Source organism: Colletotrichum spaethianum (genome assembly GCF_022836535.1).
Source record: "Colletotrichum spaethianum MAFF 239500 DNA, contig72, whole genome shotgun sequence".
NCBI lineage: Eukaryota > Fungi > Ascomycota > Sordariomycetes > Glomerellales > Glomerellaceae > Colletotrichum > Colletotrichum spaethianum.
The window spans coordinates 33,592-47,824 of record NW_026054842.1 but is presented as its reverse complement, the minus strand read 5'-3'; the positions used below and the strand labels follow the sequence as shown (position 1 = coordinate 47,824).

General features: G+C 58.0%; 3 protein-coding genes across 3 annotated transcripts; 2 read left to right on the top strand and 1 right to left on the bottom strand.

Annotated features, from left to right (window-relative positions):
- Positions 1-397: 397 nt before the first annotated feature.
- ColSpa_12757 (uncharacterized protein) lies at positions 398-1,090 on the bottom strand (the record flags this gene model as incomplete). Its single annotated transcript, XM_049278969.1, has 3 exons — positions 398-442; positions 497-855; positions 955-1,090. 3 exons carry the CDS (start codon positions 1,088-1,090, stop codon positions 398-400), a joined length of 540 nt encoding a protein of 179 aa, XP_049134926.1.
- Positions 1,091-4,733: 3,643 nt separating this feature from the next.
- On the top strand, positions 4,734-7,094 carry ColSpa_12756 (protein AIR2; the record flags this gene model as incomplete). The annotated part of the gene is made up of 1 exon (XM_049278968.1): positions 4,734-7,094. One exon carries the CDS (start codon positions 4,734-4,736, stop codon positions 7,092-7,094), a length of 2,361 nt encoding a protein of 786 aa, XP_049134925.1.
- Positions 7,095-12,223: 5,129 nt separating this feature from the next.
- On the top strand, positions 12,224-14,233 carry ColSpa_12755 (uncharacterized protein; the record flags this gene model as incomplete). The annotated part of the gene is made up of 1 exon (XM_049278967.1): positions 12,224-14,233. One exon carries the CDS (start codon positions 12,224-12,226, stop codon positions 14,231-14,233), a length of 2,010 nt encoding a protein of 669 aa, XP_049134924.1.

The following is a 14,233-nucleotide window of genomic DNA, read 5'->3' as shown; positions in this document are numbered from 1 at the left end:
GTACATATCGTGGCGGGACCTCTATCCGACCTCTTCCACTGTCGGCTGCCCGCCACTCGCTTTTTGGATTCGATGAAATGACTCTGCAGCGCCAATATACCGTTGGTCAAGATTTTCGACACCAAAAGTTTTTCTCGGCTCCGGCGAGCCGCGTCCCGCTATCTGGACTCGAAGACGGAAGAATGGCGGTTTGGACACCTTGACGGATCTCTCGACACAGTCGAAATGTCTTGTGCCCGTTGCTTCCAAGCTCCTCTCGCATCCTCGTAACCTGCAACGCTTAATCTTGTGTGTTCCGAGTCGGACCATGCTCGCTATGTATGCCTTCTTTCGACTCCATTCTTTTTGTTCTCGACAAATCCGCAACCTAGCCCCTAACGCCTTCTTGTCATGCAGCTCAATAGTCAGTATCGGAGAAAAGGCCGAATCGCATCCGGTGGCTCTGCGTCTGATGTCAGCTCTCGAACACCTGGGCGTGTCAGTAGGGGGAACGTACAAAAGGCAGCTTGGGGATGACAACTGCTAGCACGGCCAGGAAGTTGATGATGAAGTAGGCCAGGTCGTAGTGCGTGTAATGTGTGCTGAGGAGAAACAGAACGATTGGCACGCTGAGCAAGAACTTCTTGGCCGGCGTGTATTGGGCCCCATCGTCAATCTGCTCCCACATGTTCAGGTTATCAAATGCGCCGCCATTGAACTCGAACGGCACGCCGCGGACGTAATGGAACATGATGTAGGATCCAAACATGTACGAGATGTTGGTCAGAGTCCAGGATGTCTCCTGCGACACGCCCGGCATGACATCGTAGAATATCTTTAGGCAAAGGATGAGGACGAAATGGATTGTCCAGGCGCCTGGTGATGGTGGCGGTCAGCTCCGGGTGTTTCTTCCGCCCATTGGATGCAACGGACTGTCACGCGACTCGAAAAGGGGAAGCTTTGCGCGGGGCTCACCTTTGGCATTGACCCAGTTCGCATTGAGGTTGGGCACGACGGCCTGGTCACTTATCTGCTCGAGAGTCTCTTGGGGCTCGTAGTGGACCTGAAGGATGCTGCTAGATCTCCTTCTGCGGGCACCGGGTTCCGCCATGGCTCTGTACGATCCGCTGCCACTTCGCGGAGGATTGGTGGCCGCGTCGTACGAGACGGTGCGAGAGAGGAGGATTGGGGAAGACAGTTTGGCGGTGTTGAAGGGGGCGTTGGGGGGATGCGAGTTTTGTGTGTGGAATGGAGGAGGGGGAGGGTTCTGCAGGCTCTCGGGATCGTCGTCGGTGCCCTCGTGATGCTGGGGTTCGGCGGAGCGATTGATCTGTTGTGTGCTGGCGGCCCCCTGATGATGTCACGAGGGGAGCGAGCAGTTCGCGTCGATGTGGGCGTTGGACTAGCTGATGTTTGGCACAGAAATGCTGGCGAATTGATGGGAGCGAGAGTAGAGAAACTGAGTGTCGTCGAGACGGTCGAAGAGAAGCGAGAGCGAGGTTTTCTGGATGTGAATGTTGGGGATGCGGTTGTCGTAATAGTCTAGTTGACAATGGGATGAAGGAGAAGACTGGACATTTCCTATTAGATATTCATTGCACGAGACACTGAGGTGGACTGGAGCCCCGAGCAGAACCAGCAATCGGGGCAGGAAACAGCGGACGGGGGGGTCGCAGGTGGGAGGGGACAGAAACACTGGGGCCCACGTCCTGCGGACAATGGAATGGAAGGCTACCCGGCACAGGGTCACAGGTGCAGGTGCCAGGTCACTCACTGCAGGCACAGTGAACACTCCACTCTCCCTCACAATGTTCTCACCTCTCCCCCTCCCCCCCCCCCAGCCAAGACACGACACGACAAGATTGGGATCCGAGCCGACAGCTGGGGACGGCACCCGTTTCCTCCACCTTTGCAGCATTGACAGCCAGTGCCAGGCCAGTGCCAGTGCCAGCCGACACGAGGGGACACATTGATGCGGACGTGGAGCCCCCCGTCAGGGTCGTTCAGGTTCAGGGGACCACCCCAATTCGACGAGAGGACCGAAAGGAAGGATACAGTACAAGCACTGGCAGGACCCGAGAGCACACCTCAGACCTTGGGCCTCAAAGGAGACCAGCAGAGCCAGCCAAAGAGACTGGACGGACGGGAGTCGGGAGGGGAGCCCGGGACGAAACACCTGGAACAAGAGACAAGTACACAAATCCAGAACAGCGAAGACAAGGGAGCGGGAAGCAGGGCCAGGGCGGGTGATGAGCAAGCATGTCTCGAGGGAAGGTACCTGCGGCAGGCGGGAGGTTCTCTCGTACCTTGTCTTTTCCTGGCCTGTCTACCTTATCTTCCTTTTCGCCCTGGAAACTTTCCACACTTGCGACGCCCAGCCGGTGCACACACACCCGATAAGACGTCTTCGATGTGACAAGCTCTCCACTATCGAAGAAGAAAAGATGGCACTTTCATCGTTGCATACAGATTCTCCAGCTCCAGCATCGTTCGCATATACAACGCGCACCCCGTCCGGCAACACACACGGCACGCAGATCGACCAGCCTCTGCCACGCCAGCACGGGCGAGGACCGCGTCCTGCGGGAAGGGCACTGATGGCCGACAAGAGCACAGCCAGCCAGCCAGATGGACAGACCTGATAGATATGCCACCGTCCCGCCGCACAGATATCCGTACTGTAAGCTACCCTGCGTCTCTTTCCCAACCAATCGTGCTGTAGGACGGAGGCCGGAGCAGCTTGCGGCGTAGGTTCACAGTCGCGCCGCTAGCGAGCTGGGGAGAGGAAGGGCTCCCCTGGCAGACCTTTACTGGGAAGATGCCCCTATTTTTGACGTTCAGTGACGAGAAAGTGATGGCGGTTTCGGGGTGAGGAAAAAAGCTGACTGGCTGACTGGCCAGAACTGGACGCACAGTCACACATTTCCGGCTACAACCGTCGGATCGGTCCTATCACGAACGCCATTCAATACGCGGCATGAACATACAATCAGCTACCAAATAAGCTGAGACCAAGCTGCCTTGAGCCAAGCTGGGAGCAACTTTGAAGCAGAACAACATGATCAGATACCTCTCCGTCTTCCTCGTCGCCCTGCATCACGTCATGAATCACATCACATCGGAGCTCCTGGCCTCTAGCCATGCCGCCTGGACACGACGGCGAACAGTACGTTATTGGGAGGAATGACACGCCAAATTGCGAGGCGTCTTTCCACCCCCAAAAGTACTTACTACCATCAGGGCATCGTACTCCGTACACCTATTTCCCAAGACATACGGTGTTGCCCGTTCTTCACACCTTTCCGCACCTTAAATTGACGAAAGTACATACACAGTAGGTTCTACAATCTGAGCTAAATTCGTCACCCTTGTTCTCCACTAGGAGGGCTGTGCGATGACTTATTGATTAGAGTGGTTCGTTGCGTTGTGCGGGATGGACGGATGGACAAGTGATGGGGACCTGGAATTCCAGGATATCCGGGATATCTCACCGAAAGATAGACTGCATCGCTGGCGAACTGTCAAGGTTGCTGTCCACATTCGTCTCAAGCCCCATCGCGGTCGGCAGTTGTCCAGCATTCGTGACTTGGCGATTCCAATCAGCGACTGCACAACATGAGAGAAGAGACCAACCGCAGCTGCAACGCCTGGGAGAGAACATGGCATGTCACGTACACAAAGATCGCGAGATCCGACATGCAATGCTGTGGTCACACGCTAGAAGCAGCAGTCTGTGAGACCATGCTGTGCCTGTCAAAGCCGCCGCATAACTTTTCCCGGCTCCCCTGCCCTCAACCTCCAGACCTGAATTACTGTTCTGTTACTCGCCTGCTGCTGGACGCTTGGTCCAGGTAGCAGGTGAGAAAAAATCTAGCCTCATCTCCGGGATGCCAGGGTGCAGATTCGACTCTGTGGATTGCACAATGGTGGTCTGTAATTAGATCTCTCTCGATAGACCCGAAAATGCCCTTTCCAGAAGCACTTTCACTCTCGCTTCCGCTCGCAAGTCGCTACGGCATCGACACCGCCTCAGGTGGGCTCTGGCCTGTAATTAGTGAAAGGTTCCAGGGCAATGGGCCCCCCCCGGCTAACCGAAATGCACCTATTGGCACTGTGACAAGTGGAGGCCCGCACCTCTGAAAAATCGAACCCAGCACTGAACCTAAGCAAGCAGACATGGACAAGCCGCTATTGACAGCCGGGGCCAGGTGGTAGCCGGCACTGACGAACCGACGGTCGTGTCACGAAACACAACGGCTAATCTTCGGCCACCAACGGGCTGATTTGTGACGTCTACCTCAAGCGGATACCCTGCATACAATTTTTTGAGGGAGAAACGAAGCATTTGGATGAAGCCCGACGACCTTGGGCCCGCGATATTGACGGTCTCAGTATTCCTTGCGCAAGTCTTTGCCGATTTTGGTCGACGAGTCTCTTCCGCAGGAAATTCTGCATTAGGTCAGGCCTTTCGACGCGCTCGAGCATCAATCTCATCCATTGACGCTAGGTCTGTTTTCTTCACGTTCACTCTCACAAGAAATCTGGTTGGGATATCAGATATCCGACCCGGATAGCAACCAAAGCGAGAAAATAATCTCCTATCCTTCAGCAGGCTTTCAGGTCCTTTGATTGTCTCACAGGAATCTCACAAGGTCATTGGAACTGTCAGCACTGGGTCTTTCATCCTTTACCGCGCATCGTTCACCCCACAACTCACCACAGTCGCCAAGTTCTCAGTGCACACCTTTTGCGTTATGGAGGCATCAGAACAGACAGAGGCTGCACCGTCGTTATCTGGCGCAGGGAAGGACACGCAGCAGGCATCAAAGAAGCGTACATTGGAGGACACTGAGCAAGTAGACACACAACCCAACGGATCGCCACAATCTCATCGGGCCGTATCATCCGAGCCCGAAGCCAAGAGAGCAAAGACAGAAGCCGTCGACCAACAGCCCAAGGAAACCGAGACAAAAGCTTCGGAGAGCGCTGAAGAGGGGGAGCTAGAGGAGGACGGAGAGGTTCAGTCATCCGAATCCGAATCCGAGGAGATGGCGGGCGCGCAAAGTGACGGAAGTCGCGCTTCACGAACCCGCTCGAAAGCCTCAGCTGCGAGTGGAGAGTCGGATGCTGGCATCAAGCGGACGACACGGTCCATGTCGGCGGCCGCCAGTGGCCCTGCCCACGTTGGATGGAATCAAGGCATAACGTCCCAGATCCGAACATCGTTGGGCGGGTCGAAGACCAAGGCGGTACCGGCGCCAGCCAAAGCAGCGGCCACAACGGAGGAAGCGACTCCTGCATCTGCACCTGCTGCCGCTCCCGAGTCTGAGCCGGCCCCTTCTGAAGGTGCCCAGCCAGCGCAACCGGCGCAGAAGGAGGGTAAGCTCACACGGAAAGAGCAACAGCAACAACGGGCCGAAGCTGCTACCTTGGAAAAGCAGAAGGCCCAAGAACAGCAGAAAAACCCCTTCGTCTATGCGCCTGGCCTCACATTTCATCAACCCAACAAGAAGACGATCCTGCAGCCCAAGGGTAACAATTTAGGCAAAGCCGTCTGGAAGTCCAAGTTCAAGAGCTGGTGCCAGTCGTTTGTCAGTCGCAACACCGAGCAAATCAGCCTCCTTACACCCGACATTGTCGTGGCTGCTCTGCAGGACTACATTACGACGCGGGCGCATTGGTCCAAGAAGAAGTACTCCACAGCCGCGACCGCCGAGGCTCGCAAGCCGGAGACAAAGCACGACATTGCAGTCAACCTGGCGACCATTCTGAAGGACGACAGCTTTTTGCCGGGCTCCGAAGAGTCACCCATGGTCATCGACGATAACGACGACGAGGCCGACAACGGTGTTCAGGAGATTCCACGCCCTACTGGCGAGAACGCATCTGCTGCGCCAGAAGCACAAGGCGAGCAGAACCCGGCCGCTGAAGATCCAGACCAGTCTCAGAACGACGTCAAGGGCGACGCGACGGAACACGAGCAGACTGAGCCAGGACCGCCCGTCATGACGGAGGAGGAGGATCTGGCGCAGCAGCGCAAGTACTTCCCAGGTCTGCCGGATTCTGTCCAGATTTGCGTCTACTGCGCTTCCGTTGGCCACAACTCGACTGCTTGCCCCAAGACGGCCTGCAAGTTCTGCCCAAACCCCGACCACTTCTCCTGGAACTGTCCGACGCGCGAGAGGTGCACCAAATGTCGCCAACTGGGCCACGCCAAGGCGCAATGCACCGAGAAGCTCGTCCATTTGGACGAAGAGGGCATGGAGTGTGCCATGTGTGGCTCCCAGGATCATCTTGAAGACGACTGCGAGACACTCTGGCGGTCCTACAAACCCCAAAAGGAGTGGATCAAGAAGGTCAAGGTCTTCCCTGCCTTCTGCGCCTCTTGCGGCTCCGAGGGCCACTACTCTTCTGACTGCGCCCTTCGTGGCGACAGGCCTCGCAACCAGACGTGGTCACTCAAGAACCGGGACCTCTACGTCGACAAGAACGCGACCGACGAGCCGATCAGTGACTTCGCTAGTCAGCCCCAGAACCCCAAGTTCCCCCTCCAAATCAAGGGTTCTGCAGCCAAGCGCAACCACATCTTCTACCCCGATAGCGACGGGTCGGAAGAGGGCGAGTTCATCGGTCAGAAGGTGAAGCCGCGAGCACCACTCGGCAATATTCAGTTGTCGACCAATCTTCAGATCAACGCGGGCAACTTTGGACCGCCACCGCAGACGCAGCAGAACGGGCGTGGCCAGCAGCGTGGTGGGTGGTCAGCGCAGCCTCCCCTACCTCCTGGACCTCCACCTTCTGGCCCGCCACCCGGCTCGTACTCGCGTATGTCGAGGAGCTTCAACAACCAGTCGCGCCCGCCCCCTCAGAGCAACGGTGCTGGTCGTGGCGGGTTACCTCCAAAGCCCCCAGCGCCGCAGTCGCAGCAGCACGGCTACCACAACTCGGGCCCACCATCTAACGGACGGGGACCGAATCCGCCGAAGAAGCAGAGGACGAGGAACCAGTCCGGTAGCTCACATGCGGGATCCTCGCAGCAGCAGCAGCAGCAGAACGGTGGAGGCTCGGGATCGCGCCGCAGGGGTAAGGCCAGACGCGGTGGGAAGCAAGGATGAGCATGGCGAACGATTGGCTAGCGCGCAACGACGACTACGCCGGCGCGCATCGTACGCTGCGCGAGCGACGGGGCGGGATAGCTGCTGGGAAGTCACGGGAGGAAATGCGAAGTCTGAAGGCGAGGTCAGCATGTGTGACGACTGTACGAGATTGAGACAGATTGCGTGCGAGATCGGAAAGCAAGACGGGGCGCGACGACGCGCGACGACAGCCTTGCCTCTTCGGTTGGGTGAACGACATGGACGAACTGCGCGCGAGAGGCTAGCTGTACATTTTGCATTGGAGGTGGTTTGCGTCGGCCAATCGCCGTGCATGCGCAAGGCGACGTGGACCACGCGCACACAAACCACCTCAGTGGATCAGATCATGACCGGAGCAGACGGGCGGAAGAGGAACGAGACAAGTCTGGGCTCTAGTGGTAGTTTTGATACCCCGGCATTTCCGCACAGAATACAATGGGCACACTTATTTCTACATTTTGCGAAAAAAAAAAAAGGACACCTCTAACAAATGATGCAATGTCTTGGTTTCAGCGACAAGGGCTCCTCGGTCGCGTTGCGAGAACAGACAAGGACCATGTTCATAGTTTGACTCATTGCCACGACATCAAAATGCCCGGGCCGGTGATTGTCGTCAAGAAGCTGAATCATTGACGGTGAAGGCCCAACGGTGAAGACGATCCTGGCAATTTTAATCTACCATCGGAGGAGTTTTACCAAGTTGGAGGATGAAGTCAACGGGGTTAGTTCGTCAAGGTTCCCTGGGTCCAGGAGGGGGGGGTTAAGGAAAATATAGACATCACGGGCGTGTAAGAGGACCGACTCTTTGATATTCAACGGCGCTTAGGCTGGGTGCGTGTTAGTCACAAACCCGACGATCTAGCCCGGGGGGGGATGTTCAACGGCCACGTTGGAACTTTTTTGTATGTGCTTTGCCCTGCTTTTTTTGCAGGCTAGGATCGCAAAAATGGGTATTTGTGTGGACGCGACGAGGGTTGGGTTGATTTGACGATATGTCGGTGTGTGTGCGGTAGGTATGGCGGTGTTGAGCTTTGGGTCATTTTGCGATCCCACGCCCCGGGGAACCAGCCGGGCGGGCTGGTGGTTCACGATCCTTGAATGAGGCAGCGGTTTGGTGGAGTCTTTTTTTCTTGGGCGCGAGCTTTGGAAAGTTGGGAAGCTGGAGCGGCCGGGGGGGGGGGAGGGGGCCTTTGGGAAAACGTGGGTTGTGGGTTTTTGTTTGGCGGTTCACCTTGTTTTTGGGTCTCTGAGACCAGGGTTGACGATCATGGGAAAGGGTTTGTGGGATGCGTGTCTGGCTGATGGGCGACCGCCTAGGTAGGCCGTCTGATGTGATGGCGAGGCAGGGGGATAGACCGACGACGTGGCCCCCATGGGTCCGTCTCTCTTTACCGCTTCGGCAACCCCCCGGTTCGACGATGTTTGCTGAGGGATACGAGGGGGCTCGAAGTTTTGCGAGGGCAGAGGAGCTGGTTGTCGGTAGGACACGACCTTCCGGGCGCCTTGGAGGTTGACGACATGGACGGTGACGGTGACGGGGGCCCTGGGGCTTTAGGACTTTGCAGCTGCGGTTGTGGACACGGCGGCGATCAACCGGGGAGGGGGCAGGGCGTGTGTCGTGATTGTCGGTCTGTCGTCTTTTGCTTGTCGAGCCCATGGACGTCTGTGTGGTTGCGGGATGTCGTGGGGACGGAGGGCGTGGACGACGGTGTGTGGTAATGCGATGTGGTGCGGTGCGGTGCGATGCATGGGAGTTGCGAAGCGGAAGGAACAGACGGTCGTAGTCTCTCCAAGTATCGTAACTTGGTAGAGTTTGGTCCCTAGGGCTTAGAGTCGCTGCGTACGGGTTGGACTTGGACTCGAGTTGACGGGAAGAGATCATGGGATGATTATATGCAGGACGTCAACTGCTTGGTTGCTTTCTGAGGCGGGAATGTCTGAGAGGTGCAGACGGGGACTGGACCCTTGTTGCTCAGACCCCTTTTGACGCGGGTTTGGGATGATGAGGTAGTTGGTTCCGAAGACTGGGAAAGTCTTTTGAGGTTTGGTCGTAAGTAGGTAGGTAGTTGTGGGCGGTCATGTAAGTTACTGTACTGTCAGCCCCGTTTTGTCCGGTGGTGGATTTCGCAGTCTGGGCCATGTGGTTGTGTGTGTGTGTGTGTCGGTGTCGGTGTCTCTTGGTCTGAGTTGGTGGGGACTGGGACCGCACTGGACTGGAATTGTGGGCTGCGCAGCGTTGCGCTACCCTCTCAACCTGGACGACGTGCATTGGATGGGAATAGAGATGCGCCGGTTGATGTTATGGATAACCCATACGCAAATGCGCAAGGAAAAAAAGAAGGTGTGGGGGGTTCGCATGATTCGTTCGGTTGATGTTCCCAGACCTTTTCCCCCAAAAGTCCCAGGCTGGACGTGGTAGGTTGGCGACTTGGACTCGCGGACGATTCGCGCGGGTTCGTCGAGTCCACGACGGGTTGCGCGACTGACCTTACTGGTCAATGGAGGCAGACACCAACGATGCGCAATGCAGGATGGAGAATGCAACCCGTTGTGGATCTTGCCCGAGGACGAAAAAAGAGTCATCATCGCACCGGCTGGTGGACGACATGGGGAGGGGGGACAAGACACTACTGCAATGGACCATGCGCGGCAAGTCAACACCCTTGGCCTGCGCTTCCTCTGCCTCCTCTGCTTTTTGCCTTGCTGACCTTTTTTTTTTTTTACCGGACCCCGTCCACGCACCCGCTGTGCTCCGTACGTTCGCCAAAGTGAGGTGTACGTCTACGCGAGGGGGATTCCTGGCCACACAGCCCTAGCCTCGCACATTGTAGCCCTTGTTTCTGCGAAAATGGATGGATGAAGGGGATGCGTTGCGGGTTCCAGGTTGAATGGGGGGGTGCTGTCCGACTGCGTCGTGACCAGACGGAGAGGCGAGAAGTGACGGTGAGAGGGGATTGGCGCAAACGCCCAGCTCCATCATAAACAGCCTTCACAGGCCGGACGGCGGCGTTTCTGTCTGCGAGTGTCACTGTCAATGCCGAGCAGCTTGGGTGTCCCCAAAGAGAACGAGGGATTTCCAAAAAAGCCAAGTCCAGGACAACCAACGAACCATATCGGTGGATCCCCTTGGCCGAGTTGCTTGAACTTCATGCTACCTAGTGGGTTCCCTCCGGCTCAACAAAGCACGACTAGGCTCTGGCGAGAAATCCACGCGGCATGTAAAAAAAAGAAAAAAGAAAATAAAAAAAAAGACACCAGCGAGACTGGAGCCGAGCTCGTCTTCCACCTAAGCCATGATCATCAACCCTGTTCAGCAGGCGGATCGGTCGTCCCTCGTCCCCCCATCATGGCAGCGCTTAGACTTGGGAAACGCTGGACCACGAAACGACTGGTCGTCGACGATAGACGCGCTCCCGTCGGCACCCGGAGCCCATGTCGCGTAGATTTCGCGTCGCGGGCGAATCAGGTGCGCCGCCGGCGTCCAAGGCGACCAGCCTTTGGGATTTTGGCCCAATGAGGGCCCGTGTTTACTGACGTTTGACGTTTTGACGGGGGGTCTCTCTCTTCGACGACGTGCAAGGCCCCGCGCGCGCGCGCCGGTGGAGATCTTTGTGGGGAAACCGATACCTAGATGCTGGACCGGCTGGGTATGCTTATCGATAGCGCTTCTCCCGCACAAGCTTACTCTTAGGCTTTTTTTTCCCTTGCAGATCCCAGGAAGAGAGAGAGAGAGAAAAAAAGCCACAGCCCACCCACCCCTCGTCTTTTCGATGCCGGGGATGGCTCAGACGATGGGGCCGGGACTCGTGGGCGGACAGAAGGACAGGGCAGACTGCCACTTCTTCCTGCACAGTCCCGCAGCAGACAGAACAAAACGGTCTCACCCACGGGAGGCCCTCGACCACTGGGACGACTTGAAACAAAGCTCTTGGCGGCCGGGGAGAGGGGTGGTGGTGAAGGGCATGGCATGGCCTTCTGCGGAGCTACTGCATCTCCCACGACCTTGGTCTCTTCCTCGTTGAGTCTCCATCTCGAGTCCCTCTCTCTCTAGTCTCGTCGCCCGTCGCGCGCGTTGGACCAACCACAGCCCCCGACACGTCGCCAGCTCGCCCGTTCCGTACACGCCATGAACGCATCGGGGGTGTGGTATGGCGGCTCGACGTGTATGGGCGTGCGAGGCTCGCGTGGTCAACAACACTCTCCGTCCAGTCTTCTTGCTCGGTTGCCCGTCCTGGGACGTGTTCCCAGCAAAAAAAAAAAAGGAGCCAGAATGGCATCCCGCGCTCGCGCAAGGGTGTCATTCCCCCCCCCCCCCTTCCCTTGCCTTTTTTGTAAACCACAGAGTCCGTCCCCATAGAACCCGTGGACTTACACTTCCACACTAGTCTTGCATATGCAGGTCTCGACAGAGGTGACTCACCCGCCAGTCGTTCCCACGGAGGGGCGACGGGACGATGCGGGTAAGGGGGGGCTGGTCGCTCAACTCTCGGTCGCTCTCACTCTCTCACCTCCAGTCTTGAGTCTGTCTGTATCCGTTTCGCGCAAAAGCAGGAAGAGGAGGAGAGAAAAAAAGAGTTTGAGCCTTGTCCGTAGTCCCATGCCGAATCAGTCCCCCATCCAAGGCTCTAAGAGGGAGGGATATATATCAGCCACCTCTCCTCTGCCCTCCCTTTTCAGTTGGCCTGATTTTCAAGACCTGCTTACTTATATTCCCATCTTCAACTGTATCTATTTTACAAGGAGGCAACTTCACCCCCTTGTTGTATCAAGGCTCTTTTCGACTGGTATCTCATCCCAGTCTTACATTGTGATCGAATCTGGTTGAGAGCTGTGAACACTCTCGCACGCTCAGTTGACGGAGGAACCTGTCACATAAGAAAGAAAGAAAGAAAGAAAGCAAGAAAGAAAACATCTGCATAGTGTTCCTCTATCCCGGGGACTCCATCATTCTTCGTCTCTGAACTCGAGCCTTCAAGCTCTCTCTGATACCACTTACAACACCTGAACTATACACCAAGTCCTGCAGCCGTCCGACTTGAAGACAACATACCCCCCCAACCCCGACGACAACCACCAAAGCCTGCGTCCCGCAACGACATGAGAAAGCTATGGCAGCGCTCCCAACCCCGTTCTACTGCCTCTGGCAGAAGGAACACTCGTCCCTAGGCGCCAAGGTCCTCGACCTCCTCCCGAAGCGCGACCTCGCGTCCCTCCGCCTCGCCAGCTCCGCCTGCTGCAACATCGCCACCAAGCCCCTCTTCAAGCGCATCCGCGTCACCTTCTCGGCAAACACCTTCACCAAGCAGTCCCGCATCCAGGCCCTCGCCCGCGTCGGCCACCACGTCGAGCACCTGCACTTCCACTTTGCCCACTCCGACGCCACCTTCCTGCCGCCCCTCGTCCACCCGACCACCGGCCGCGAGATCTGCTTCCTGTACACGCCGCACACGAGCATGGCCTCGGTGCTCGCCCGCCCAAAGTACGCAAACACGGAGCTCGGCGAGATCCTGACGCAGCAGTACCCGCCCCTCTTCCACGCCGCCACCAACGTCCCCAGCTTCATCAACGCCATGCGCTACCTCGTCAACATCCGCCACCTGACCATCCGCTGCCCGGGCCAGGACCCGCAGGAGCGCTACCGCCGCGACACCGTCGACTACGCCATCATGAGCCTGCGCATCGCCGTCGAGCGCGCGCCCCTCGAGCGCCTCGAGAAGCTCTCCCTGTCCGGCATGCACCCCTCGTCCTTCAACTACCTCCGCCACGTCCCCGGCTTCGGCGCCGTGCCCTCGGCGGGGCGCCGGTGGAAGCAGATCCGCAAGCTCAACATCTCGGTCGAGGCCTGGGACTTTTACGGGCCCTCGCCGGGGCTCGACCACCTCAAGATCCTCGACGACTACATCCGCCAGTTCTCCGGCACGCTCGAGAAGTTCCACTTCACCTGGCTCGGGCCCAAGGGGCCCTGCCCCATCGCCCTCTCGGCGGACCCGCTGTTCGCGCCGCCGAGGCACAGCAGGAAGCTCTTCAACGAGGTGACGTCGCCCATGTCGCCGCTGCCGCCGGCGCCGGGCCGCAAGCCGATGCACTTCCCGCGCCTGCGGTACATGCAGGTGCGCAACGCCACCATGACGGCCGGCCAGCTCTCGGACCTGGTCAACGCGCACCAGAAGACGGTCAAGGAGTACGACTTTGACAACGTCGTGCTCATCAACGGCGGCGACTGGGACGAGGCCCTCGCCCCGCTCATGGAGTCCGCCAGCAGCAGCGACATCTGGTCCCAGCACTCGCGGAGCAACTCCGAGGCAGACAGCCTCCACTCGGCCGAGGCGTCCCACGACGACGACCTGCCCTCGCCGTCCGCCGCGGCGGCCGCTGCCACTCGAGAACTACTCGACTTCGACCTCGGCAGCGAACTATACGTTGACGATGAATACGACCCATACGACGGCCTGGACGAGGATCTGGCTTCAGACCTCGCGGCCGCCAAGGAGGCCAGCACGTCCTTCAGCACGATACTAAAGAAGAAGCGCGTCCACCGGCGCAGGAAGCACCGCAAGGACGACGGCGGTAGCAGCGGCAACGGCAACGGCCACGGGAAGGAGAGCTCCTCGTCGAGGCATCACAGGAGCAGGAGTCACAGCCGCCACCGCAAGCACAGGCACCACAGGGAACAGCCCCCCGTACCTGAGGAGGACGACGTTTTCCGCCCGTCGACCCCTGTACCCATCATCACGGCACCCATCCAGGACACATCCCCACATCCCGTCCTGCTACAACCGGCCGTGTACGACCCCAACGCGAACCGGCACTCTGGCCCCGAGGACGGGATATCCTCGGTGCAACGGAACATCGAGCAGGAGGAGGCACACCGCATGCTGGCCGAGGATGCGGCCATGCGGGTCAGCGCGCTGCGCAAGGCCAAGGCGGCGGTGTTGATGAAGCTCTCCAAGGAATTCACACGCAAGGGCACCCCGGCGCCCGTGGCGGGCAGGGACAACTGCGGGCTGCAGATGCGGCTGAGGGAGGGGCTCTTTGGAAAGAGCTTTGTGAGCGTATTACCGGACGACAGGACCATGTCGAGTCAGTCGGCACTGGTTCCACTGATGGTGATGCGGTAG